The 26,797-nt window shown below is 44.5% G+C and overlaps 1 protein-coding gene across 4 annotated transcripts in view; it reads right to left on the bottom strand.

The window, feature by feature from the left end:
* Nucleotides 1–11,486: 11,486 nt before the first annotated feature.
* runx3 (RUNX family transcription factor 3) overlaps nucleotides 11,487–26,797 on the bottom strand; it is a 49,646-nt gene continuing 34,335 nt past the window's right edge. For 3 of the 4 annotated variants that reach the window (XM_019266376.2, XM_027274718.1, XM_010731305.3), the window contains 3 exons: nucleotides 25,561–25,707; nucleotides 19,455–19,529; nucleotides 11,487–14,740 (listed from right to left, as the gene is read on the bottom strand). In XM_019266376.2, the coding sequence (XP_019121921.1) occupies nucleotides 14,259–14,740; nucleotides 19,455–19,529; nucleotides 25,561–25,707 (704 nt within the window). In that variant the 3' untranslated portion in view covers nucleotides 11,487–14,258. The remainder of the gene's footprint in view (nucleotides 14,741–19,454; nucleotides 19,530–25,560; nucleotides 25,708–26,797) is intronic. The other variant, XM_019266377.2, reaches the window with a different exon arrangement.

Raw genomic sequence — 26,797 nt, forward strand, 5'->3', positions numbered from 1 at the left:
CAACGTTGGCTTTTGTTCAGAAAATATGTTGGCATCGGCTCCTCGTCTGCGACTAGTTAGCAAGAGCGCCCAGGGTATGTTGATCCTCCAGCAAGGTGCGTTTTTCCTGCCAAACTTCTTCAAGTCGTCGGCTACAAGCTGTCATTGACCCATCATCTTGTATGTCTTTTTTGGCAGGGTTTTTGTCTGGTGGCATATAGTTACTGATGAATAAGCCCCATATATATATAGTATATAAGATAATAAAGTATAGATAATATATAAGATATATATATATATATATATACTATAAAGATAATATATATATCAATAATAGATATATATATACCCTACCTATATAAGATGTGTGGTAGGAGTGATAGCTAAGGGAAAAAAACATCACATCAATATGTTAAGAGTGATGCAGAGTGGCACACTGGAGGAAAGCATGAAACTCGAGAGTATTCCTAAAATATTTGGTGAGTCTAAATGGGTTCCAAATGTGATGAATCTCAATAGTTTGGCAACTCGTCCGGTGTCAAGACGAGAATAAATGGTTCGTATGCTTAGAAGAGGTGTGTTTTTAAAGGTTCGTTTCACCCAAATTACAACAAACTATATTTCCTGTAGTGTGTTCATGTCGCCCCCCAAACACAATGCAGGTGACGATAATTTTGTTTTGTGTTGCTCACACGAATCACATGTAGCCCATAAACTCCCAACAGCTCTCGTATCTTTCCTTAAACAGTGTCTCTTGTTACTTTGGATTAACTGCAGAACTGTGAACAGCAGCAGCGGAGTCTTTATCTAATGTAGTATCAAAACCACACTGTGAAACTAATTTATTACAAGTAAAAGTCATGTTACTTCAGCAGAGGTTCCCATTTATTGTTAGCAAGATGTCGCCTGCATAGTAAAATGCAGAAAACAGACTCCTGTGAGAGTTCTGCTATTAGTTCTGCTTATATATTATTGGATTATTCATGCTATTCTGTGTAAATAGCATTTTATTGGTCTATGTAGAACTAATTTGAACTGTTTTGTATGCTGTTGGGTTGTTTAAATTCATCTAATTTTGCTCAATTGGACTAAATACAGTACTTGCGTAAATGTATTTACATTCCACTACTGTTATCTTAGCGATTATTTTGTTTGAGAAAAAGGAGTTTCATTTGAAAGTGTTGACAGCACGTTCCATTGATTATCCAGAAATACTCCCACCTTGTTCCTGGAAGGTTTTTCTTTGAGCAAACTATTTAAAATTCCACTCTCCTCCTTTTTGTATTGTAGCCGAAACAGAAATCTCAAGTGGATATCTCAAAAGCCGGACAAAGAAAATCATAACGACAGTATCTGCATGGCCGAATAACATCACAGGTAAGTGAGGAAATGTGTTTCAAAGGGGTTCAGTCTCAGTTAAAGGGAAGGCTACAGGCTGTGCATATCCTTCTTGAGAGGCTGTTTTCCTCTGGGTGTGCAGTGCCTCTGCGACAAACACTGTCACTTATTATTTGAGTGCTGTAAGGGTCTAATGTTACCATACAAGACGAGTTTATAGTGGAGTTCATTGTGGCATCAGCCACCCCATCAACTCCCAGACCACAGAGTAACAGCCCGGTTTATCTGCCCCGCTGCAGTGCCCGCAGTCAACCAGTCAGGGTGGATTTTGTGTGCTCACATTGTTTATTTTAGCCCTCATTAAATGCGGTGGGGTGGCTTTCTCTCTCCAGGGCTCGGTGGCTACTGTGGTGGGGAGATAGGGGACTGTGGTGGACCCCCTTGGGCGACCCACAAAAAGCTGCCTCATCCCCTTCCTCTACTTGCCATTCACCCCATCTGGGTCCTGCAGTCACACCCTGTGGCAGAGAGCTGCGGTTAACTGTGGCTGTTGGCTGGTAAAGAGGCACAGTGAGGGTTCAAGTGTACAAGATCAAGTAGGAAAAGTGCCATTCACTGTAATTTCCACTAGAGGGTACTCAACCACAGTGAGCCAAAAGATGGGGGAAGCTGGCAGTGACTATTCTCCCGGGGGGTGTTGTTCTTATCTCCTTTACATGGTCAGCACTTTTTCACAGGAAGCACGAGGGAGGTTGTGTGTGTGTGTGTGTGTGTGTGTGTGTGTGTGTGTGTGTGGTGGGGTCTTAAAGTAAGTGGCTAAGAGAAAAAAGACAACTAAGCCCTCAGCTGTGCACTTGAAAGACAGCTTGTGACGTAAGGTATTTCAGGCCCCCAGGCTTCTTTGGCCAGGTTGTTTAGTCTCTTTATAAGACTACAATAGTGGCCTGTTTTATTTAGTCTGTGACGGAAAAAACTATTAGACATAAAAGACTTTGCTCTGTCATCAGCCACACCCCCACCTTAGCACCTCACAGAGGAAGATTTACCTCGCAGTTTATGTTACGGCAGTCAAAGCCTGTGGCGAATATCTGTCTGGTATGTGGTGAAATATCGCTGTGTCTGTACGCCTGTCTGTGTGTGTAATACTACATGTCTATATGTGTGTATTTTCATAAGCAAACCATACTCCTGTTGTTCCCTTTTTAAAAGGAATCAGGAAACGTCTGTTGAGTGTGCTGATAATCCCAGGTGTGTGTGTGTGTGTGTGTGCGTGTGCGTGCGTGCATAACAGACAGTGTGAGTGAATGTCTTTGTGCTAAAGTGAACTAGCAGGTTCCTTTTCAGAGCCATATTGCACATCTAGGGGGAAAGAGAGGAGGTCTTTGTAGTTTTGGTTCTGCCATCCGTCCACAGCCCCACTGGCTTTCTTTTCATGCCAGCTATTGCAAAGACCAGGCCTGCTATAAAGAAACGCCTCAATTGGCTCCTCCCTGCCATGTCGCCATGGTAAAATGACAACAGACTACACTCACGTGTCCCCACTAACAGTAAAGCTCCTCTCTGTTTTGATTTTTGATTTTTTTTTTTATTCTGTCCTAAAACAGTTGTCAGAAGCAGCTGAAGGGCGCAGCCGACATACTAGACATCAGAGCACAGAAGAAAGAACTTGAGCAGAGAAGCAGAGAAGCAAATGGCAATTAACATGCAGCCACCATTAATAGACGTGCTGCAGGTGCTGCGCCTTCATCCCTGGTTTCTCTCTGATCTAAACAAAGGTGTCACCTTTACTCGCCAGCAGCCATAGATGCTAAGGATGCCATGACATTCAGCTTTAACACTAAAGGGAAGAGAGGAGGAGGAGGAGGAGAATGAGGGGAGATATATTGATTGCCCTTAGCTGCTCCTGCATAGCCTGTGTGCATAGTTTGTGTTGGCTAAGCCCTCCAGCCTAATGGCTTTTAGACTTCCATTAGGTCGTTGCAAGCAGCATGGTTTAAGTAAGTAACAAAAGGCTCTGTCAGAATGCTTTAAGCATTAATAAGACAGCCAGTGTTACTTCTACAGCCTGTCAGCTCATCAGGAACGCACAAGTCGAGATCACAAAGTCAAAAAGCTGGTTCACCGCCATCATTTTGAGCGTTTTGCTGGGCTGAGCTGTTTTTGGTAAGCCCTGAGCCGGATTGAGCTCGTAGCCTTTGGGGAATTTGTTAGATTGAGCAGCGAAAGCTGTGGCTCACTCACCCCGTAAACTCTCAGTGTCCCTGGACTTGTGTGCAGTAAAAGTCCAATCTCACACTGACAAACTTGTGAAGAAGTGCCAGGAGTTCTGAACGTTTGTATGGTTCACTTAACGAGGAGAGACCTATGGCTCGGTACTGGGAAAGGAGCTCAATAGGAATGGGGTTAGAAGTGCATCGTTTGGCAACAGAACCGCAGGCCACAAATGCCATGAAAGGCAGAGTCTGGTAGGTTTTTGGGGGATTTTTTTTTCGTTGTTGAACTGTTTTCTGGTTCTGCTTCTAAAGCCATCTTGTTTTTATAAAAGTTGTTTATTAGGAGCAAGGTCTCTCTCTTTTGCGGAGAAAGGCGCTGTGGCCTACACTGTTTCAGATCGCTGTAATTATTGGTTAAGCCTGGCTTTCATGGCGCTCACACTGTCGTTTTTATATGCAGGGAGGCTGCACATATCTAATATGTGTGTGGGTTGACACATATGCCCAAAGACATGCATTTACTTCTCCAATTGCATTTCATACATGAACCCAGATCACTTCATTTAATTCTTTTTTCACCAGTCTGTGCGTGTATGCTGCCGCACTGACCCATTTTGCCCAACAAACTCCTCTGCTTTCTGGATATTGTGTGGTGTGTTTCCCATGGTCTGTCTGTCTTTAATGCCACTGTGTCCCTGCAAACCCTCAAAGTCCTGGGCTTTAATGCATCGGTTACCGTGTTTTTCCACAAAGTTGACTGTCGCTTGCCGGGAAAGGCTGCACATTGTGTGTATGTGCGTGCGTGCACTTGTGCCATTTTTGGAAGCGTCCCTGTGTTCTCTCTGCACCAACGCTCGAGCTACGGAAGCCTCCTGGGTCTGTTTCTCCTGTGGCTGGACCACATGCCTCAGAATCTTGCTTTGGTTGGAAACGTGTCTATTTTTTTTTCCAGACATCATAAAGAAGACAAACTCCACTACTGTCTCCCCATCCTATATTAACAGGCTGTGTTTGGCCCTGGACTCACCATAACATGTCCGCTCTGGTTGCTGCTGGTTACAGTAAAAATCAACACCTTCTCTACCCCAGACTGAGACTTTTCAATGTGTAGATCCAGTTTCCCCCACATGCACTTGGCCTGCTCAGTCATCAGGAGGTTTGTATATAAAGGTAAACTCTCTCACCTTTAAGGCCCTCTAACCGTAGACTTGAAGGGCTGTCAATTTACTTGACCTCTGTAGGTTTCGATCTCAATAGCTTGCGTCATCGGCCGCATCCAATTCAGCATTATGTCTGTAATGTCATTACGCTTTGTCACCTCCCCTCCTCCCATCTATGATCTGCTCTTATACTGGTGCATTTATGGACAGTCATTTTACAGGATTACCCCTTCACCACCAGTGCCACCTGAGGTATATGTCAGTGCTAATCCAAGAACAGGACAGATTTAGACTGGCTTCTTATTGGCTTGCTGTTCTCTGGTCTGCCAACCAAGCAGGAAACAATAGAAGTCCAGAACAATGAGCTGGCTGTAGATCAGTAGGGGCCCGCTTGGCCTCTCCCAGACGCTACGTCTTATTTCCTTTTTGATTACTCACGCCTGCCTGATGAGCGGCACACTCACACTCCTCTCTGTCTGCCTGCGCGTGAGAGAAATCACAAAGAAAAGACTTTTTGTAGAGAGACTGGTTTTGATTTGGAGGCTGGAATGCCTTTGTGATAATGTCGCAAGATTTTTTGGCAGGGGTGTGATAGATGTGTGTGAGACAAAAGGAAAAAGGTTATGTGGGGAGATTTATGATGTGTGTATGCTCCATGATTCAGACACGTTCAGGTATCAGAAACTACATTTCTTAGCATTGTGTGGTTGAGTGCGTTGGTGTGCCTTTTTGTGCTGATTTATGTCAGTTTCCACTGATGGTCTTCCAGAATCTGCCCATAAACAGCCTTTAAACGGAGGAATAGTAGTGCTGGCACTAAAGTCCAAACTATATTGCCACCCAAGCGTGCAGATCGCCTGCTGTGGGCTGGGTCTCCTCCGCCTGGCCCTCACTAGCTCCCACCACTGCTCGTTACCCCCCCTTACCGCCAGGCCGGAGGTAGGAAATCAAACCAATTACGGTTGTATTTAAAGAAAATTGGAGCAGGGCCGGAAAAGTGGGGGCATTTCCAAAAACCACAAAAAGAAAACTGCAGGGCCACTCTGGCAAAATACAGGGTGACTGTGGAGTAGAATGGTAAGTCTCAAGAAGAAATCTCATTTGATTTAGTGTTTAAGCAATACATCTTCTTTTTTTCCAAATAACACATCCAGAGGCAGCCATATACCAACTAAACATCCACCAGAAATGTAATTCCTTTTGGTGTCCTCCATAATCTGTTACTATGTCCGTCTCAGTGAGTGAGATTGATGGATTTTTCTCCCTAGTGGATCTGTTTGATGGATGGTTTTTAAGGACTGCCTGTGTTTATGTTCAGGTTTGCCATGCCCTGTTGCGAGTGGTCTGCCAGAAGGCCGCACCTCATAATGTGGCTGGATACGGCAAGACATCCCACAGCCCAAATCCTCCTTGGCTCGCTCCGCTGCTGCAGCCGCTTGCTGCGGCACAGTATAGGGCCTCTCATAAAGCACAAACACCTGTAGGATTCAAACTGGGGGAGGTTTAAGTATTTGTATGCATGTGCATGATCCTTTTGGCTAGAGTGTGTCACAGTCTGAAGCTATCTTTACAGCCAAAAAAGCTTGTCTGGGATCGGTGTTGTAATTGCCACCCCCCTGATCTGATGTAGTCTCTCTGTTTTACCTCTCTCTCCCTCTCTGTCTTTCTCTGATCCTCCTCCTCACTGTCATCTCTCAGGAAAACCCCCTCATTACCAGGCCCTGAATGTAAATGCTTCATTTTCCATCCCCCCACAGGCCCTCTTTGTTCCACGAGCCATTTGGCTGTTATATTTCAGCACTTAAAAGCAATTATTCCTAAATATGAATGCTCCTTAACAGACGTCTCCAGACACTGTAAAGATATGTTTCGGCCATCTCTGCCTCATGGGCAAAAACAAAAGGAGTTGTCAAGGTGTCTGGTGTCTGTAGATCAACACACATACTGTACAACATTATTTTCTGCATGGATGTGTGTGTAAAGTCACACACACACACATACACATGCCCGATGACATGCCTTTGTCCATGCAGGTGCATGCACACAGAAGAATAACACACTCACACACACAACTGTTTACTTCACACGCACACACCATAAAGAGTGTAAGATGATCTCCCATTAAGGATGAAAACAAACCAGTGAGTGGGAGGTGTCCCCTGAGGAAGGCCACAGTCGCTATAGTGGAACCATGGAACCATGGGAACTGGTTAGCAGAGGCCTGCGGGGCAGCCACAGCCAGACATGGGGGTGTGTAATACTGCCACACACACACACACACACACACACACACACACTGTAGATGGGAGACAGAAACACCAAAGCAATGGCTTATAGTCATCTCACCTGTCTGAGAATAACAATAGCTGACACTTTATTGGGTGTCGGCAGTAGTTTGATTTATTCAGAAGCGGCTTTGATTGTCTTGATGTTTACGATCAAAGTGCCAAAATAGCATCAATAAAACTGACTGCTTCATAAAGAGTGATGATGTTAGAAAGATGACGACAGAAGCACTTGTGCTCAGTGACACTCGAGAGGATGAGAGAAAATGTGTTTTTAATGTTGTCGCTCTAACAGTTTATGGGTTAGAGGAGGCCGTAGGAGCGGCGCTTCAGTGGTTTTCACTGATTTCTTTACAGCCACACGAGCCCTTACTGGTGAGAAGATATTAGTCATCTAGATTGGCGGTCAGCCTTCAACTGAAGGCACACATTTATCTGAGTTTGCTGCTTCCAAAGTAGATAGTGGGAACAAGGAAGGAAGGGACGATGCTTTTAATGACCATTCATGTTCCCACGTGATGCAAACCAGACTTGAGCAATCATCCTCATTTTCCTCACTACTTGCGTACATGGATGAAAAAAGTAAGGGAGATAGAAAGATAGAAAGTGTGTATGTGAACCGCTGATTCAGTGTGTTCCCCTGCTTGAACAGGAAGTGAACACAGACCTGGTCCACAGGGATCTCTGTTTCCCCTCCTTGCGCACCCCCCCTTCTTCTTCCACTCAGGACCCCACCGTGACGGGGGAGAGCCTGGCAAAGAGCTACAGTGCGTGTGGTGTTTGTGCTCTCTGAGTGTGTGTGTGTATGTTAATTTCCTGTTTTATAGAGGAAGCAGTGTTTGCATGTACAGATCGTTCAGATTTTCTCTGTGAGAAAAAAAGGAAAAAGGACAACAACATAAAATTGTGTCAATTCTCATGCATCTGTATGGGAAACGACTTGCATTGTTTCTGGGAAGCTGCCCTGCTCTTTAAGTAAAAGCACATCTTGCTCCACTTGTAAAGTGCAAATACAATGTCTCAATTAAACTTTGAAAAAGCATTTCATTACTCCGGTCAACAACAAAAACACTACAAGTTATTTTCCTCAAATATCATATGTTCTGCTTTCTAACTAATCAAATTAAGGCCAGATTGGTCAGACACAGAAAGCTGTGGTCATTACGCAATGACAAAGAATCTAAATGAAAGTTAGCCACTGTGGTCTTTGCCAGAATACCCTCTAACCATGGTCTGGGCCACAGGTTCACCATTGGTCCATTGGGTTTCTACATATAAATGTGTAAAGGCTGTCCTCTGGTTTCGCTCATTTACATGTCTTGGTTTTCTACCACGAGATGAGTGGAAAAGGATGACACACTTCAGAAGAAGATATTTCTGAGCGTTGCCCTTTTACTTATCAGCATTATCAAGTGTCTTTTTTTTTTTTGACTGCTACCTTGTTAATTCCTTGAAACGCTGGCACTTCTGCAAAACTGAGCTGAAAATATCTTTGGAACTGATAAATGTAAACAGCTTGCATCCTTATCACACCTACACTCAACATTTCAGGCTGCAACTAACAATTATTTTTAGATTTTATATATTTTTTATTTTCATCTGCAGTAGCTGCAAACAGAGAATGTTGAGAAATGATGATCAATTATCGACTAATGCCTGAATTAATCAATGATTTCAGCTCTCTTAATCTTAGAGTACTTTATGTTGCAGTGTTGGTGGGGGGGAAAAAAAACCTACAGCCTAAATAGCAGATAGTTGTTTTCAGATCATCTGACATTCAATCTTTTAAGCTTTGCACAACATGGTTCAGTCTCACACTCGATGGTGACCTTAAATTTATGGTGGCAGCTCTCTTGATCGAACTGATAGTGAGACAGTTTCTGCAACAGCCTCTTGTAAGCTTTCAGTGATCCTCTGGGTCTGAACGGGAACCGAGTCCTAGCCCCATGGAGAAGTGCTCCACTGTGGGAACTGTGAGCGGCCTGGCGTGTTGTAACACAAAGTGGTCTCTGTAGACTGAACATGGATGAGAAACTACCTTCACTGGGATCCCTCTGAACTAGGAGAACCCTGTTTCTCTCTCTCCCTCTGTATGCCGCTCCCTGTCAAGCAAGGCAGCGCTAGTCATCAGTGTGAGAATGGTTGCATCACAGCTCTCGTGGTTTCTTAGCCCCTGGCCCCTGTGTTTCTCGGTCAATCTGTGGGAACCCTGATTTTGGACGGCAGCCTCTGTTCCCACCACCAGTCTGGTTAGAAAATAGACTTCTGGTCATGTACCAGGCACCCAAACCGAGCCGGTTCTAGCCCGTTCCTTCTCACGGGTTTGGGGGAGGAGAGGTCAGCGGCTGCAGAAGAGGCCCTAATGGGTTTCGTATGCAGGTACCGCAGAAGCGACACGGGATACTGTGCTCATGAGAAATGAGAGGGTTTTAACGATTCTGTGCTCGTTCCAAAACACTCCCTCTCTCCCCTCTGTCTTTCTGTTTTTCTCTGTCTCCTGCATCTCCCTCTCTGTGTCTGCCTCTCATTTAAATTTATAAATAGTACTTTAATCTTTCTCATCTCTCTGATTAATTTAAGATAAAGTTGTGTGAGGGACAAGGCTTTGTTTTGTTACAAGAAAAATCAAAAGACACTGCTGTTCATCAGAACAAGTGATTGACTTGACAAAGTATTTTTTCTTCAATGATTCTCATTGTTTCAGTTTTTCTTTCCTGTGACGTTCATAATCATGCCTCCAGTTCTCTTTATATTTCATCCACTTAAAATGCAATCTTCTATGTCGTCTTATAAACCAATTCATCATGCCTTTGACTACAATTACATCCAGACGAGCAGCCTCGTCCAGGAAAACGTTTTCCCTCTTTCCTGGAGAGTTACAATTTTCGGAAGAAGAACAGCATAGCGGGAACAGGGAGGAGATGAAAAAAGCAGCTCAGCTCATGTACGTCCATGACAAAGACGAAGCCAGATGAGCTGCTCCTCTGCTCCCCACATGTGGACGAGAGAGTCGGGTCTCACAGAGTGTGTGAAGACAGCTGGAAAATTCCCCTGAGCCCAGTCTAATTGAAAGCTTATCATCTTCTCTTTGTGCTTCCTGAGCGGTGGGGGGGATCAGCGAGGAGCGTCGCAGAGAGAGACTCTGTGATGAGACCTGGAGGAAATAGTTGGGAGTGTTTAAGACGGTGCAGATCTGTCATACACTCACACTGTGAAGTAGAGCTCAGACTGTCTGGGTGGAGGTTGGTGTGAGATCTGTCAGCAGGGGATTGTGTGCGTGTGAGTTTTGTGTGTGTGCGTGTGTGGAAATGCTTTGAGTGTGCAGAGTTAATTGAATACAGTGTGTATCAAGGCTGCGTGTGTGCATCCTGGGGCTTTGTTGTTCTGCCAACACTGCCCCCATAGAAGGCCTGACGCAGACACAGCAGCAGCCACACAGAAGGAAAGAAAGGATAGAATTGAATGAGAAGAAAGGATAAAAGAGACGAGGAGTAAAGATACAGGAGAGTATAAACAGGGAAAATAAAAGAATAATTTGAAGAAGAAAAACAAAGCGTTTAGTAGTGAAAGCCCTTTCATGGCACATCAACAGGTGGCATTAGTTTAAGAGTGAGGAATTGTGGGTATTGTATTTCAGGTTAACCACATGAGACATCTGAAATCAGACCACCCCACAAGGTAGCATCTCGAATGTTTAATCTTGTGGCTTGGCTTCAAATGGGCCAAACAGATGCCATCAACGCCGCATAAATTAACAACCACATAGCTGGTAAAAAAGACTGCCGACATTCCAAACTTCTCCTGTATTGTTTTTAACAAGTGACAACTTGCCGACGTGCGCTAACATGGAGGCTGCCAGGGCGGTGTTGGATTCCTGAGCTGCGCTTTATTTACGCTCTGGGTACCACCGTGTTGACAGCTGAGGCATTTTCAAACCCATGAGAAGTGTGGGGTAATTGCCAGCAAGAGTCTCACTAATGGAAGCGAAGAGGATCATTATTAAAGAAGTTTATTGGGAATGAACTACCAATGAAGTGCCAGGGTTGTGAGATAAAGGCAGTGGCATGTATGGCATTCACTGTTTGAGGCTAGAGAAAAAAGTTAGACGAACAGAATTAGTTGGATCAGAATGTGCTGGCATGAAATCAGGTCACATGAACTTTTATGGTGTTTTTTTTGTTTTGTTTTTTTTGGTCCTGCTCATTTATTAGCTGATGTGATGGTGTCTGTCTGGGTTTCTGGAGGTGAATTATACCCTGCACCTCCATGTTTAACATTTTTACTCTCAACACCTACCCCGGGTAAACCATAAAAGACCTCAAAATCCAGACTTTTGAGCATTGAGTTTCAAAATGAGAGAACTTTAACAGTATGCAATTGTTTTTTTAAGCAATGCGACTAATGTAGAAGAATGTGGCCATAAATACTGAACCTAAATCAAATGTAGGTGTGATTTTCTCTCTCTCCCTGGATTAACTGCAATGAAATAAACAGCAGTTGTGAAGACAAAAGTGAGACACGTGTTTTTTAATTAAAATGATTAAAAACTACATTATCCGCAAACTTTACAAGCACTCAATATGGAAGCATTAACGATATCATTACATACATAGATGAGATTCTTAAATTAACATATCAGTTTCAGATGTACATGCTTTGAGCATAAAGAGAAATGAAAGGAGCAAGATGAATTAACATTTTGTTATATGAAAAGGAAAAAAGGGGCATTTTGTAAAAAGAAAAACAAAAGAAAAAAGAAAAAAAAGTAACATTGTGCTCTTTAATCCAATATACAATAAAATACAACTCACTTGTACATTTTGGCTTCCTAGTTTTACATAAAGAATGATAGAGATCAGTCAAGACATGATTCATTTGCCACGCATCTTTCCCATCATTAACATCCTGACAGTATTACAGGCAGTTGTGAAGATCTTTGGTTTTTTTTGAAGGAACCACACAAATATAAGTACACATGTGGTTTCTCTAGCTGCATGATTTTTGCCCATAATAAAGTAAGGTCCTCTGCTTTTCCTCCAAATCAAAGGGAGATAGGAATGAGACATTTTGCTGATTGTTAAAAAAAAATAAAGGAATAAGGCAGAGAGTCTTTATGTGAGATCTACAAAACACCTTGCATAACTGTTTTTCTTTTTATTATTATTATTTACCTGAGCTGCAAATGCAAGCCTTTTTGGATCACTATTCACTTTGAAATGAAATCTCACTTTTATAGCAACTAAATAAGAGTCATGAAGTCTAAAGAGTCATGAATGCTTCCTTCTTGTGGAAGACTTTATTAGTAGATATTAGACACCTGATACCTGCTGTAAATCTGTGTACACAGCTCATACCCAGATCATCTGTGCAGGCGTATGAATTATTGGCAGAGCCATGAGCCTCTGGCACTGATGATTAGTAAATAGGCCCAGAAAAGACAGAATCAGGGCTTCAAAGCACTCACTGATTATATAGAACAAAGGGGCCTGTGCACAACAAGGGAAGGTTTTCTTTTTTTTGCATAACTGCCCTTGGTGTTGGTAAGAAGATACCACTCTGACCCCACCTCCTCCATCTATCCCTTCATCCTCACACTCTTCCTTCTTAAGGGATAGAGGGATCACATGTGTAACTGCAGGGGGAAAGGTCCTCCGGACAGGGGGAATGTGCACACACACCTGTGGTGCAGGAATTTGTGTGTGTGTGTGTGTGTGTGTGTGTGTGTGTGTCTAATCATGAAATCATTAATTACTTAGTGAAGTTTTTTTTTAAAAGGACACTTTAAGTATGTTCAGCAAATATATGTGAAGGAATATTTAATATTTAGTTTGTCAGAGTTTCAGATATTTGTAAATATAAAACCAAAAAAGTTCAAACATAGTGCAAAAATTAAGCGATTGGCTTATTTAACGCAGGAAGGCAATTTGGAAATTGTTTAAAAGATTGCGGCTCTAGATACACCATCTCACTAACAGAATCTGTTGGGCGTGGTTCACAAGGAATAAAGGTTTTTAGTGCATCAAAGCTACATTGGAAGACAAAATAATTACATTAAAGGTTTTGTTTTGTTTTTTATAATTTAGTAGCAATATATTACACAAATTCCAAATTTATACTTAACAACAAAATATGGCATATATACTGTATATTTATATATATATAAAAAAGGAAAGGTAGAGAGAAATGCTTAAGGATTTTGGGTATATGCGAACATTTCCTCACAATTTGGCTCAAATAAATATCAAAAGTAAACTGTGTCATCCAGTTCAAAAATACCAGACTAGGACTTTTTTTTCCAGAAAAGGAAGGGCATGAATACGAAATCTAAGAAACAGTAAAGAGTAGACACAACAGGACTTAAATATTCCTGCAGAAAAAGAAACCAATAAACACCCCTCTCTGTCTTTTACATTCCTCAAAATATCAGCCATTGTCCTGTTGTAACTGGATACACTGAAGACACAGCAGAGGAGAATTTATTTCTTAAACATGTGAGTCCTGACAGATAAAATGTTTCTCTCTCAGCGATTGTGCTGAAATAGCCACTACATACCGGAGCACCAAAGGCTAATGTGTCCATTTGGATAATAAATTAGGTAAAAAAGTACTGCATGAGTACTGTTAGCACATGAAATAGCCCTGGATATAACTGAAGATGTTTTCACAACTGACACAAATTATTATTTTTGCAATTTTTCTTTTTTTTACAGAAATTAAAGCTTAGAAGAACCGATTGCTACAGCAGTGCAGCCATGCCTTGGAAGGATGTCTGAGTCACTCAAGGAGCAAACATCCAGTTGGACTGCTCGTCTCCACCTACCAAGTCAGTTGGATCAGTCTGAACAGTCTGTTTGATGAATTTCCCCTGTGGTTTTTCAGTTCATCAGCTGTTAACCGCCGTCATACTGCCATTGTCTTTTTGTCTTTAATGAGTCATGGTTTACACCAGACAAGAGATCCTGAAAAGTTACTATGGCTTCTCGCGTCTATTTACAGTTTCAGCTGAACATTATCTCAACTTTTATGGCTTTTATAGTCCTTTAAGAGTACATGTTTTAGCACAGTGCAGAAGTTTACTCAAAATGTACAAAATACATGGAAGTCTTGAGAGTTGGTAAAACGCAGAAAGTCTTTAAAGCGAGTGTCGGAGAAATAAAAGACAAACATGCAGCATTTCTCTTTTTTTTGTTTGTTTTTTTTCTTTCAGTGTTCATCTTTTTTTGTTCATCATCCTCTTTGCTTTTCCTCCCTCACTTCTCTCTGATTGTCTAACTCTCTGTCAGTCAGTAAGGCCTCCAGACGGACTCATCCAAGCGCCCCGAGGCGCTCATGGCAGTGGGGGAGTTGCTGTGGCTGCCGTCAGCCTCCACGCCCTCGCTCTGGGTGTTCAGGCCCGGGTTCATCAGGCTGTTGGTCCCTCCGGCACCCGTGGCCCCCGAGCAGGACAGCAGGCGGGTGGGGGAGCGCTCGCCCCCGGTGTTCCCCGGCGCCACCATGGAGAACTGATAGGATCCAGAGCCTGTGCCGTAATACAGGTAGGAGTTGGACTGGAAGTTCTGGGTTTGGTTGTTTGAGTAGGGGGGCGGCAGGTAGGTGTGGTATCTAGAAGAGGCTGACATGCTGAGGCCGCTAATGCCAGTGCTGGAGGTGTTGGCGGAGTAGGGGAAGGCCCCGGGGTAGTGCATGCGGGGGTCTGAGAAACGAGGGTCAGTCAGTGGCGACAGAGACGGGAAGGTGGTCCTTTGTTGGAAGATATCTGTAGTCCCTGTTGGCAGAAACAAAGAAACAAAAGGTTGGAAAGAGTCAACAAAACATTCAGCCATGAATCAAAACTGCTGTTATGGTTATGAAACAAGGGGCTCAGAGATTTCTCATTTTCTATTATTCTAAAAAACGACCCTCATCTCCAGACCAGCAAACTTCCCCAAACCCCCAATTCCGAGCTCAGATTTCTTGCGATACGCCTGTCCATGGAAATGTTTGCTCAAAGTAATGAACTGAGACATTTTTTTGCTTAATAACAGTCATCAAACACTGACAGCACATCATCCCACAGCCCCATGCACAAGACCGAAGTTATGAAAAGGCCCCCTTGCCACGGCCCTCCTACCACTCCTTCAAAAGGAGAGCAACATACAGTATTCTGTCTTTCTTTCTCAGAGCAATGAAAAGAGGCATTGTCAATGCTGAGGGGTGCTTTGTATAAACACCGACGGCTTGTTGCGTCGTCGTGCAACTCATCATAAATCATACTTAGGCGACAGAGGCAGACGGTCACAATCAGACACAGACAGAGAGAGACAGAGGAGGAAAATGAAAAGAAGGAAGGAAGGGAGGAAGGAAGGGAGGTAGGAAGGAAGGGGAAAAAGAGAGTGTTTCTGTGTGAATATCTGCTAAACTAATGTGTATCACAGTCCAGGACCTGTCAGAGTTTACTGCTGTAAGTGTAATCTCACAGGTAACAAAGCGCTGTGAACCCAGCTGTTAGGACTTCAATTTCACTGCACACTTTTTAATTTATTCAGCGGACAAAAGGGAAATAAAAATATTGCTCAAGGGTTCGACTTGGCAGTTTGCTGCTGAGATTTGGGGCCGCTACTGTCACCAACTTAGTTCCTTAACTCAAACACCATATTGCCCCTCTCACTTAAATATTGGCCGATCATACATCCTGAGCTTCGGATATGAACCCGTGCACAGTTTTGCAGCCTCTGAACGCTACCTGCTGCCACCTACTGTAGTATTTGGGTTTATTATGTTCCATTTCTCTGCTGTATTATGTCATTTACAATGTATTATGAGTATAAAGTCACTGAGGCTGCGCTTAGTAATCCTCTTTTGTATTTACATATTGATTTCTAAGGTCAGGGTTTAGTTGGCAGGTAAACCACACACTAGCATTTAGAGGTGTAAAAAATGAATTCTTGTCTGACAAGTTAAGCATGTTGAGTCTTAACACTTTCATAATTGAGTATCGTGACATTTTTGAAGACGGTAAGGTGGCCTACAGCCAGGCTGAAATGCTCTGGAGCTGTAAACGCCCTTAAGCTTGTAGTACAATGACTAGGGAGAGTTTCCTCATACCTGATGTCAACATACAAAACGCTCCGTCCACACCTGCTGCTTGTACGCACACTTATACACTCACACACACACACCTCAGTGCATGGTTATTTGTTTGTCCACATGTGAATTTCATGGGTCCAATGTGTCCACATGACTGCGAGTGTAAAATGTGGATTTGGATGGCAGAGAAAAGAGAGCTTGTATTTGTGAAATAGCACGCGCTTGCACGCCACAGCCCTGAGGGGGGAGAATGCCAAACTTGCGTGCCACAGTCTTGTTGAAATGTCTTTTCCTTATGTCTGCAGAACTGGGTCCATTTTCAGCTACAAAAAAAAAATCAGTTCCTTTGCAATTTCCATGGCCCCTGCTATACTCTCCCTCTCTTTTTTTTTTCAACAACACATTTCTGCAGTTGAATTTCCTCTTCTTTTTGGGATGAGGGAGTTTGGTGGTGGTGGGGGGGCTGTTTCTTTTTCCAGAGTCTACCAGGCACCGGAGTCGGGCTGCATATCTGATTTCACGCGAGGAAAATCCAAGCCTTCAGCTGCTGTTGATTCGGGTGAAGTGGAGTCGGCCCACTAATTCCTACCGGACTCCCAAAAAGCCTTCTCTCTCTCTGCCTCTCTCTCCCTCTCTCTCTCTCTCTGTCTGTCCCTTCATCTCTCTCTGTCTGTGCTAAATTTAGGCTTCAGGGTGAAGCTAGGGAGGGGATGTGCGGCATGGGGACTTGATGGCCTTTGCTGCTGCAGCCCACCCTGCACATGATTTCCATTTAATTGGCGTCGGTGGAAACGTGTTGGCTAAACTGCGGTGGGGATCGACTCCTGTGTTCTGTCAGGGGAAACTGGACTGGACACTTATCACAACACCTTAATGGGCTTGTGCAGTATCAAGCTCTTGGCTCTGAGCCAGAAGGAGCCTGCTACCACCTTTAAACTCTCTACAGCACAGTAGCTCCCTCTGGAGGAGAGGGCTGAACAAACTGTTTTGTAATTGAGAAGCAAAGATTGCAGTCTGCCTTTTCTCCTTCTTAACCATATTGCATACCTTACTGCATCCCCACCCTCCCCCACCCAGTATAAGTACAGGCTGCGCTGTTGTGGCTGTGGTAACAGCGGTGTATCTTTGGCAGAGAGGGTCTTCCTAACTGAGCCTAGTAGTAGCTGCCTGTAACCTCTGCGGCCCAAAACCACACATGATCTCCATTAGGCTCATCTGAAACGTGTTGACTAAATTGCAGGGACAGGAGAGGGGATGGACCCCAGAGGGCTAGCTGGCACAGTCTACTGTCTGTGATGTTCCCAGTCTATGAAGCGGGTAGCTGGGAATCAGGGCTTTTATAGAGAACATAGTGTTCCAGCCCTCTCTTTCCTCCTCTAGCTTTGAAGCATAGCACCAAGCACTTATTTAATTCTCCAACACCAAGGGTGGAGTCCTCCTCCTTTCTGCTGAAGTCCACTAGTCCACAGTCAAGCGTGTAACCCAGATATGACAGGAGGTTTGCCTCATTTGCGTATGGGAGAAACAGATTTTGGTTGTTAACATAAGGGCAAGTTTAAGGCGGTCATGTCTGTGTGTGTAATTGTGCACAGAGTTATGTATGTGTGTGTGTGTGTGTGTGTCCGCATGTGGTGGCTGGCCATGGAGAGATGCAAATCCAGGCGCTCACCTGTGAAATGTTTACTCAGGCTTGATGCAAACTGTGACGACCAGCGCCCAGGCAATGGTGTCTCAGGCAAATAAGCGGAGGGAAGGAAAAGGGAGAGAGAAAACCCCACGCTCGTCCAGCTATGTGTAAAGACACACTCTGCTGTGCAGTGAGACTGTTTTTTAATCTTCGCCCTCATATCATCCCATAAGAAACATCGCTGCACTGCAACTCCTTCTCTTTGATTTCCTTGCTGGTTTGGGTGGTTTTAACACTTGATGCCATGAGGACGTGCAGTCATTTTTAATAACAGGGCAATAATGACAAAGCAGAACAATGAACCAGGGCAGAGCTGCTGCTGCTGCGCACACCAAAGAATAGGAGACCCAAATGAACACAAATGATCTCCAGGTGTTTTTTTAAGCAGCAAGGCTTTGGGGCCGGAGCATCATGTCGAATGCAAATGATAATCACCTCTGTACTGTGGCACCACAGTCATCAGCCCCAAAGCTTCATCTATGTTTGGCACTTTATCATGTGAGCACAGAGGATTTTTGCATGTCCCCAACTTGTGACATGCAATACAAGCAAAGGTAAAGAAAGTTTGTGATTACAGAAAACCTGAGATTTTCCTAATGCATCAACAACCAAGGTGACATGATTAATATGTTTGTTAAGTAAATCATTTTCTATGGGAGATATGATACTTCCTTGCAAAGCCACTGACGTGATGTGTGTTTTGCTGACCCTAGACCAAAGTTGTAAAAGGAAAAAAATATGATTACATTTGTTTATTACACTTTCTTACATGTCTGTCCCATTTTCTTTCCTGTCTGGCATCTCTCAAACATATGCTTTTACTAACCATCACTGCCAACCACATTTTTCACACCACCATTGTCTTGCTCTGCAGTGAATCTTTGGCTATAAAACGCCTTGCACAAGCAGTAACATATGTAAATATGTAATTCTCTGGTCTCAGTACTCTCAGTGCTGCCTCAGGCATTGTGTTATGTCTGCATTGTAGAAAAGAGAAAAGTCTTTTTATTCTTTCTTCTCTCTCTCTCTGTGTGTATGTGTGTGTGTGTGTGTGTGTGTGTCATCACAGTGTGAGGGGATGACTCAGCACGTCTGGTGTGGTGTGGTGGTTTCTGGGTAGGGGACGGATAGGAGACTGAGGGGGCTGTTAGACAGCAGCAAAGATCCAAATCGCCAAGAAACAAATGAAAGAAAGGAGTGGGAGGGAAGGAGGAAGAAGGCAAACAGGCAGGCAGGCAGGCAGGCAGGGTGGTAGTGTTCGAGGAATGTTCTGGGGTGTAGTAGGGCCCTGCGGGCAAAAACGAAACAGACTCCAAAATTGTCACAAACGAGTGGCACACCCTGTGTTATGCCCGCCTTTTCCTGCTTCTCCTCTTCAGTATTGTTTGTGTCAATTTGAAAGACAGTGTCTGCTAATTAAAGTTTGGAAATCTTCGGTTTGTTCTGAGATGCTTTTCAAGGTGTACCACTTGAAAGGTGTGAACAGTCTTTGACAGTCCAAAGTACCTTAATTATCTTGTCTCCTATTTTTCAAGCCTGTTTTTTTTCCTCACACTTTGTAATTAATGCCGTCGCTTAGTAGTGACCTCACCCCTTGCTGCTTGTTGATTATTAGCAAATGTGTCATTATAACACGCAAAAGAAAAGCAACCTTCCCTCAAAGTTGGGGTGAGCCGAGACAAAAAGTAAAGTGACACAGAACTCTATATCGAAGTAAAAGTCTCACCTGGCCATGGTCTCAGGTCCTCCTCCACCTTGCATGTCTTCAGAGCGGGGGTGTCCATTTGCTCCTGCCACAGGGCTGGTGTAAGACAAAATATGAACAATAGGTTAACACCGCAGTCTGCTTATTAGGAATTGAGCAGGGATACAACATTTTAACATGTTGTGGAATGCAGAGCTATGTGTGAGTTGTATATGTGTACAGGGTGAGGAAGTCAGTGCCTGTGGCAAAGAAATCTAAAGAATGACCCAAAAAAACTTTTCATGACAGACTTGTCAAAACTGTCTTGACATCTGGCGGTTTGGAGATGTGTCTTCCTGTCACAGGTTGGCCTCTGCTGACTGAGCAGTGAAGACTGGGAAGGAGGAGGAGGAGGAGTGGTTTTCTCACTAGAGTGAGACCAAGCCTGGAAAAACATGCTTGATGGGTGCATGGGAGATATTTTTGGGTCTTTCAGACGAGACACTGGAGGGGCAGCGGAGACCTGTGAAGTGCAGGACACTCACTCGCCTGTCCAGCCAAGCTGTCAGGAAGCGAAGGAAGGTCGAGGACCTACTGGCCCAACGCGTGGGACCCTGCTTCACACTCAACGGCCACACCGCAGGAGGGGTGACACAAACGGGGGCTGTTTGCTCAAGGTCTGAAACGGTGCAGTTGTTACAAGACAACTTGCACGGAGCTCTGTAGACATGGGAAGTCTCAGCACACTGGATGTACAGAGGTCAAGTCTACATGCCTCTGAACAGTGTTAAAAACGTTTTTTCCTCAAGCGTACATCAACATAAACATCATAAAGACCGAAACATGCATATTACATAACCATGGCGCTCTACTTTTAATGACAGCAGGAGTAGCGGCAATGTGGTATCACTATGACTCTGCCCTCCGCTGTTGAGATACCGCAATATAGTAAACTCCTAACCTCCTGTAGTGGCAATTAGAGGACTTAGAAGGATGCCAGAAGCAGAGAGGGGGGTTGACACTGGGCTGTTCACCTATAGCCACACTGGGCTCAGCATGTGTAAGATCTGTGCTTCCCCTGGAGCTCCTCCACTTCCTTTGCAAAGGCCCAAATCAGCACTCAGTCACCGAGCGGTCCTGCACTATGCCTCACAATGGCAAATTCTTACGCATAAATGGCCTTATTCAGAAAGGCTTCCAAGCAGCTGGTGCGATTCGCTCAAGAAAATAAACATTTCCTTCAAATATTTTGATTGGCCAGCAGACAACGTCAATACCAGAGGCACAGATTACCCCTGTTAATAAGAGGACCAACCCCCTGGGCGGAGCTGAGGAGTGGGGAAGGCAGGGGCTGAAATGGGAAGAAGCGGCGACTGCGTCACTAATAAGAAGCTTTGGGGTGGTGCCAGAGTAGTTTTGGGGAGGACACAAATAAACACATGTGCTGCTTTTGAAGTGGATGTGTAGATGAAAGGGGTGGCTGAGAAGATGTTTGAGCCAAAATGGCATCCATCCTCGTGACTCCGGATCCAGCAACGCCTCTGAGACATGTATTGCGCCTGCTGTAATGAAGCGTGTCATTGAGACATAGTGAATGCTGGTCCTTGTGCTGGCTTCCTGTTTCGCTTAGGCCTTAGGCGTCGCAACGGGGAGAGAATGTGAGAGAGCAAGCAAGAGAGAAAGAAAGACGCCAGCGAGGGAAGGAGAGAGAAAGAGAGCGTGTTAGAGAGGGGAGGAACACGGCCTTGGCTCAGCTATGTGGGATATTTGATATGTCTTTTGAGCCCTCACTTATAACGTGAGCAAAAACAAACACATGGGCTGAAAAATCCTATGTTCTCTTTGAGTGCTCGTCGTCCTCCCACCCCTGCCCTCTCCCCAGACTCAATAGAGACTGTTCATGGCACACATGTAGTTTCTGTAATTGCTGAAATGTAAAACTCAGCCTGACTCTGATGTGAAATTATAACTTACAAACAGTTGAGTCTGGTAAAAAAGAACTTGCTCTCACTTCTCTTTTTTCCTTTTCCTTTTTTTTTTCCGCCAGCTTCAAACGATTCATTTTTTTTTTTGTTGAAGAACAAAAACATTTTCAGTTTGAATTATTCATCTCAGGGTCACAAAAAGAGAGTAACCACAAGTGAAGCTTTCAGGCACCATAACAAATAAACTCCGTGGCGGCCATTGACATATTATGTAAATAGTGGAGTGCAGAAGTAAAACAGAGTGTCTAAAGGACTGGTCCAGATTCCTGCTCGTTTTGGTTGTATTGGCCTCAGAGGGCAAGCTTCCTGCTTGGGTTTGGCAGAAATCAGCATGAAACCCAACTAGCGTGACGGCTATACTCAAAAGTCCACACCACAGCTACCTGACGGTGCTAATTTCCTGTCTCGCTCTTGCTTCTAATTGGCTGATCATGTCATTCTGGATGTGTGAATTAGTGTGAGCCTCTCGGGCTGCGGCAGTAGCAGAGTGCCGCCTCGAACCTGGGGGGCCGGTCAGCTTGTTTATGTGGAGTAAACAGTGTGGTCACTGTGGACGAGGCGGTAGGGGCACGGCTGCACTGGGCTGGTCCTCCGTCAAACAGGACTTTCTTGAATCTCAAGTCCAGTCCAGAGGCCACAGCCTGAACTTACAAGAGGGCCAAAGCAGCTGCAGCAGATGTGTGCCAGTTGTGCAGGAGGAAGTCGGATTTGTGTCATTAGGAGAAAAGATTTCTTTTTTTTAATTAGAATTTGGATGAATGCTGATGCCACAGTTAGCGTGTGTATTATATTATTTCTGCAGAGAGATCCGACTGACATTTTTAATAACATCACCACATGTGTCACTAACCCAGACAGACAGGCGCACACACATGTGTGTGCACACACACTTTTGGGCCCTCATCAAAGCATTGAGCACTTGACTTGATGGCGGAACGTTATGCTAGTATCTGATATTCATCTTCAGAGAGTAACACACAGGTGTTGGAACAAATAACATGTTAAATGATACCACCTCAAAAGTGCCAGGACTTTTTTTTTTTGGATGATTAAATTGCTGCTGTATTCCCCCCCCCCTCTTACTGTTAAAACACATTTAAGTTAAAAGAGCCGCTTTCGTCTCGGCTGTCTGTTAGAGGCCGTGCCAGGGGCTTGTTGAGTTTTGTCTGCATTTAAAATGGAACAAGGTAAAACTGGAATCTGTTTTCCACTTTGCACTTTGAGGAAAATCTAATTTTCTCAAGCGTTTTCTTGAGAGTGGAAAGAACTGTGTATATATTATAAATGCAATGTCACGGTTAGATGTTAAAGGATGAACGACACTCTGTATCAGAGGAAGAAAAGAAACTGCCACCCACAGACATATATAGTATACACATGTACCTCACTTGAGGTTTTGGAAACCAGAATAACAATTTAGTACTTGATTGTCTGAGTGTCAGATTTGCCCGACTGCACTAGTTAAACCACGCATTTTCAACCACACACACACACACACACACACACTCCCTGCCTCCACCCTGGCTGAGAATCATTCCACATGTCTAGCAGGCTTACCTGTAGCCACAGAAGAACAAAAACAAGCAGCGAATGCAACGTCTGCCAGCGTGCAGGAATCCTGTCACTGCATGCACTGTAATGAGCTCTTAATTACCCTGTCTGTCTGGGGCACTAACAGAGAACTTGCAACACTAGCACAGAATTATGTATGTGTGTGTGTGCGTGTGTGTGTGTGTGTTTTGTATTTTCAATGTGCCTATGGTGCAATCATCCGCGCGTGTGTGTGTTTGTGATTTAAGAATCCAGGGTAGCATTGAGCAGATGTCTGGAGACATGTCCTGTTGACAAGAAAACCGAGACAGTATTTCATAGCTCAGACAACAAAATGAAGCAAGGAGGCTTTAGGAGGAGATGACACTGTATTTTCTTATCTAGTCGTCTTCAAGGGGAAAATGCAAGGTTCCAGCCCGGATAATGGAAAACATCTTTTGTAACAGCAAGACGGGAATCCATTTAATTATAACGTGTTGATGGGCGATCTATCACCCAGCAATTCTCAAACAAACAGGCCCGGGGATTTAAAGTATCTGCAAAATACAACAGTGTCTGGCAGGGCTGCCAAAAGCAGAGACGTGTGTGCTGTTGATATGTAAACATCTCCCTGTGTCTCTGAATGGGATTTATTACAACAAGTCTATTTTTGTTTGAGCTTCGCTTGTAATGCCGTAGTGTTGTCTGTGCATGATTCCTACACATACGGAAGCGTTCTGTGTGATGTGTGCCGCGACATACATTTCCAGACTGCCGCTCACACTCTCCAACAGATAGACAAGGTGGGAGGGAGAAGGGCCCTCTGCTCTGTTATTTAATTATTTTACCACTCTTGCCCTGCGGTATGCCGTCATGATGGTAATACCACAGATTAAGGTGTGTGGTTTTTACAGCCCTTCCCCTCGTCTGTCTCACTCACACACACTTCTTATAGACGGCCTACAGTCGCTGGCAGCTGTAACATGAAGCTCAAGGCCTTTACCGTCTCTGACAGTTCCAACTGATGTTAATGTGTTGTGTCTGCTCACAGTGTATGTACTGTACATGTGTGTGTGTTGCAACATCGCAGTCCTTTGAAGCCTGACGAGCCTGTGACGCTCTAATTCCTGCCCTAATCCTGTGCGAGGCAGACGAGAACAGAGCAAAGAGCTGCTCTTCGTCTGCTGTCTGGACCAAGTCTGTACACCTCTCTCTCTCTCTCTCTCTCTCGTTCTCTTTCTCTGCCGACCGGAGCGCTTCCTCTCTTCAGTCCTCAGAAACTTAAAGCTCCCAGTATAAGCTTAGCTGCAGGGGGCTTTTTATTGGCAGACAACCTAGAGAGCTCACGCCAAACTCTAAACCATCAGAAAATTATCATCACAGTGGCTGTATTGTGTTGAACCTCTACGGTGTTTATATTCAGCGTAACTGGACGGTGGTGTTTCTAAAATGGCTGACATGTTTTCTCCTCGGCACAGGCTGTGCGAGGGAACAAAATATCAACAGTAAGTAAGGACGTGGGCGGAGGGGGAGGGGGGGTGGTGGCATGGGGTGTAGGGTACAAGACCCTGTGTTCTCCGCAGTCAGCTGTTAGATAGGCCCCATACTGGTGACTCAGCGCTGGCTGAGCTAAGCACAAGGCCAAACACCGGTGTATCGCAATGATACACACTGATAGAGTTCCACCCACACACGGCCAAGAGCTCCCAAACAAGCCCTCCTGTGCATAGTAACATGCTGATACAAAAGGTAATGAGATTCATTAGCTAGCATGAGAACTGGAGAGTGGGTGGAGGAGGAGGAGGAGGAGGGCACACAATGTGTGTGTGTGTGTGTGTGTGTGTGTGTGTGTGTGTGTGTTTAGTCTGCATGCTTCCAGACATGGCATCCTGTTAAAGAGGTTCTGACATATGACAGAGAGTGAACACTCATCCTCAATCCAGCCATCACCCACGCAGCTGTCCGCAGCACACACACACACACACACACACATATGCACGAAACGACGACCCCCTCCCCTTCATCGCACCACCTCAGTCTGATTCTCAGCCCCCCCTCCCGCCCCGCCTCTCCCCCTCTCTCACCCCCGCAACACTGACCAGTCTGAGAGTGACGTGATTGCCAAGGTAGCGGGCGGCTGTTACATTCCTGAGCCTGTAGTGTGCGGTGTGCGGAGGCCAGCTTCAGCACCCAGGCCAAGCTCGGTTGGCAGCACCAGCCATGCCACCTGGCCACAGACTCAACCCTGCGCGCTGTGGGGCCCGGACCCACCAACGCAGGGCATCCGGGGACAGAACTGACATGAGCTTCCCCTCGAACGGCCAACACATATAACAGCTCCCAGATTAGTGGAACAGAACTTGAAAAACCCCCCATGGAGGAAACGGACATGAAGTGCTCTTGGCTTGGTTTAATGCTGGGTGAACGGGATGTACTGTGTTGATGTATAACAGTTTTGTGTTACCGATTACTTACCCTCTGGCCAAATAAAACTGAATATGTTTGTTTAATTAAAGGAGTTATTTACTTCTAGGTAATTGCAGTTGATGTAAGCTGATTTCACAGTGTTGTGGTGATTTTGGTCGGGAGGGGGGGTTTGGTTGCTTGTGGTTGTATGTATCAGTGGTCCTCACCTTGTGTGGTGCTGAGGTGGGTTTGGTGGATGGGGCGGGGATTATTGTTCACTGGGCCTATTCGCATACTCCGCTGGTAGCGCTCGATCTCTGACAGCCTGTCCGAGAACTGCATCTTCTGGGGGTCTTCTATCTTCACTCTGTGCCCTGAAACAGCGACATGAGGAGGACGGGTAAGAGAGAAATCAAGGACTTGCCAATTTACCACCTACACAACCGGGAAAATGGCACAAAATGGCACTTTATATTTCCAGAGTTGTACAAAAATAGCAGTAACAATAACAAGTTCTTTTGGGAAACTTTTCCTTCTCCCAAATTTCTTTAATGGAGCCAGGTAGTTTGACATGTCCTGCCTTTGACTGTAATTAGACTGTGAAGACCATCAATATCCTCCTTTGTAATTCACAAACACTCACACAGGATGAAATTATATAAAGGGGGAAAGAGAGAGACTGTCACTGTGTTTTCAGCTTCCAAACACAAAAATATTATTTGAATGTTAGCAGACCTTGAAATCCATTGGCTAGACACAAAGTGTTGCCCAAGCTGCACCTGCTGCCGCGTCATCAGCAGATAACGCAGATAACAAGAGTGGTTGAAAATGATCGCTTGAGGAATGCTGTTTTCCTTGAACCTGAACTAATAACAATAAACTATGACTTGGTGCATTATTCATTTCTCTGAACTGATGAAGTGATCTTTGCTTACCTTGCTTAAACTAGAAATGGTGAGTAGATATACTCCCAAAAACAACCCCTCTCACACACACACCCACACACACACACAGATTTAAGTCTGACTGACACGGCACTTAGTCAGAAGGAAACACCCAGACAAGGCTACCAGTCCATATAGTCATCAGTTTTAAACATAACGGATAGAAAAAGAGAAAGAGAAAGACAGAAAGAGAGATCTAGTATGTATGAATGTGTGTGTGGTAGGTGAGAAATAACCTTTAGTAAGTGAAGCGTATCTGCTGCATCTCTTTTATCCAGATCTGGAAAACTAACCAACACACTTAGTGCCCGTATCACTCTGATGTCCCGTTAAGGGAGATGGTAAGAAGAAAAAAAACCTCTGAACATGCCTTTTATGTAGATACACACATTTACACAGACATGTGCAAATACACATGTTCACACACACACACACACACACACACATACGCGCACATGCTCTACATGTGAACACACCTTAAATGTCAGACGGGAGTCCGGATGAGGGCTATGCCTCTAAT

The sequence above is a fragment of the Larimichthys crocea genome, chromosome XXIV (assembly GCF_000972845.2).
Source record: "Larimichthys crocea isolate SSNF chromosome XXIV, L_crocea_2.0, whole genome shotgun sequence".
In the NCBI taxonomy this organism is placed as follows: domain Eukaryota; kingdom Metazoa; phylum Chordata; class Actinopteri; family Sciaenidae; genus Larimichthys; species Larimichthys crocea.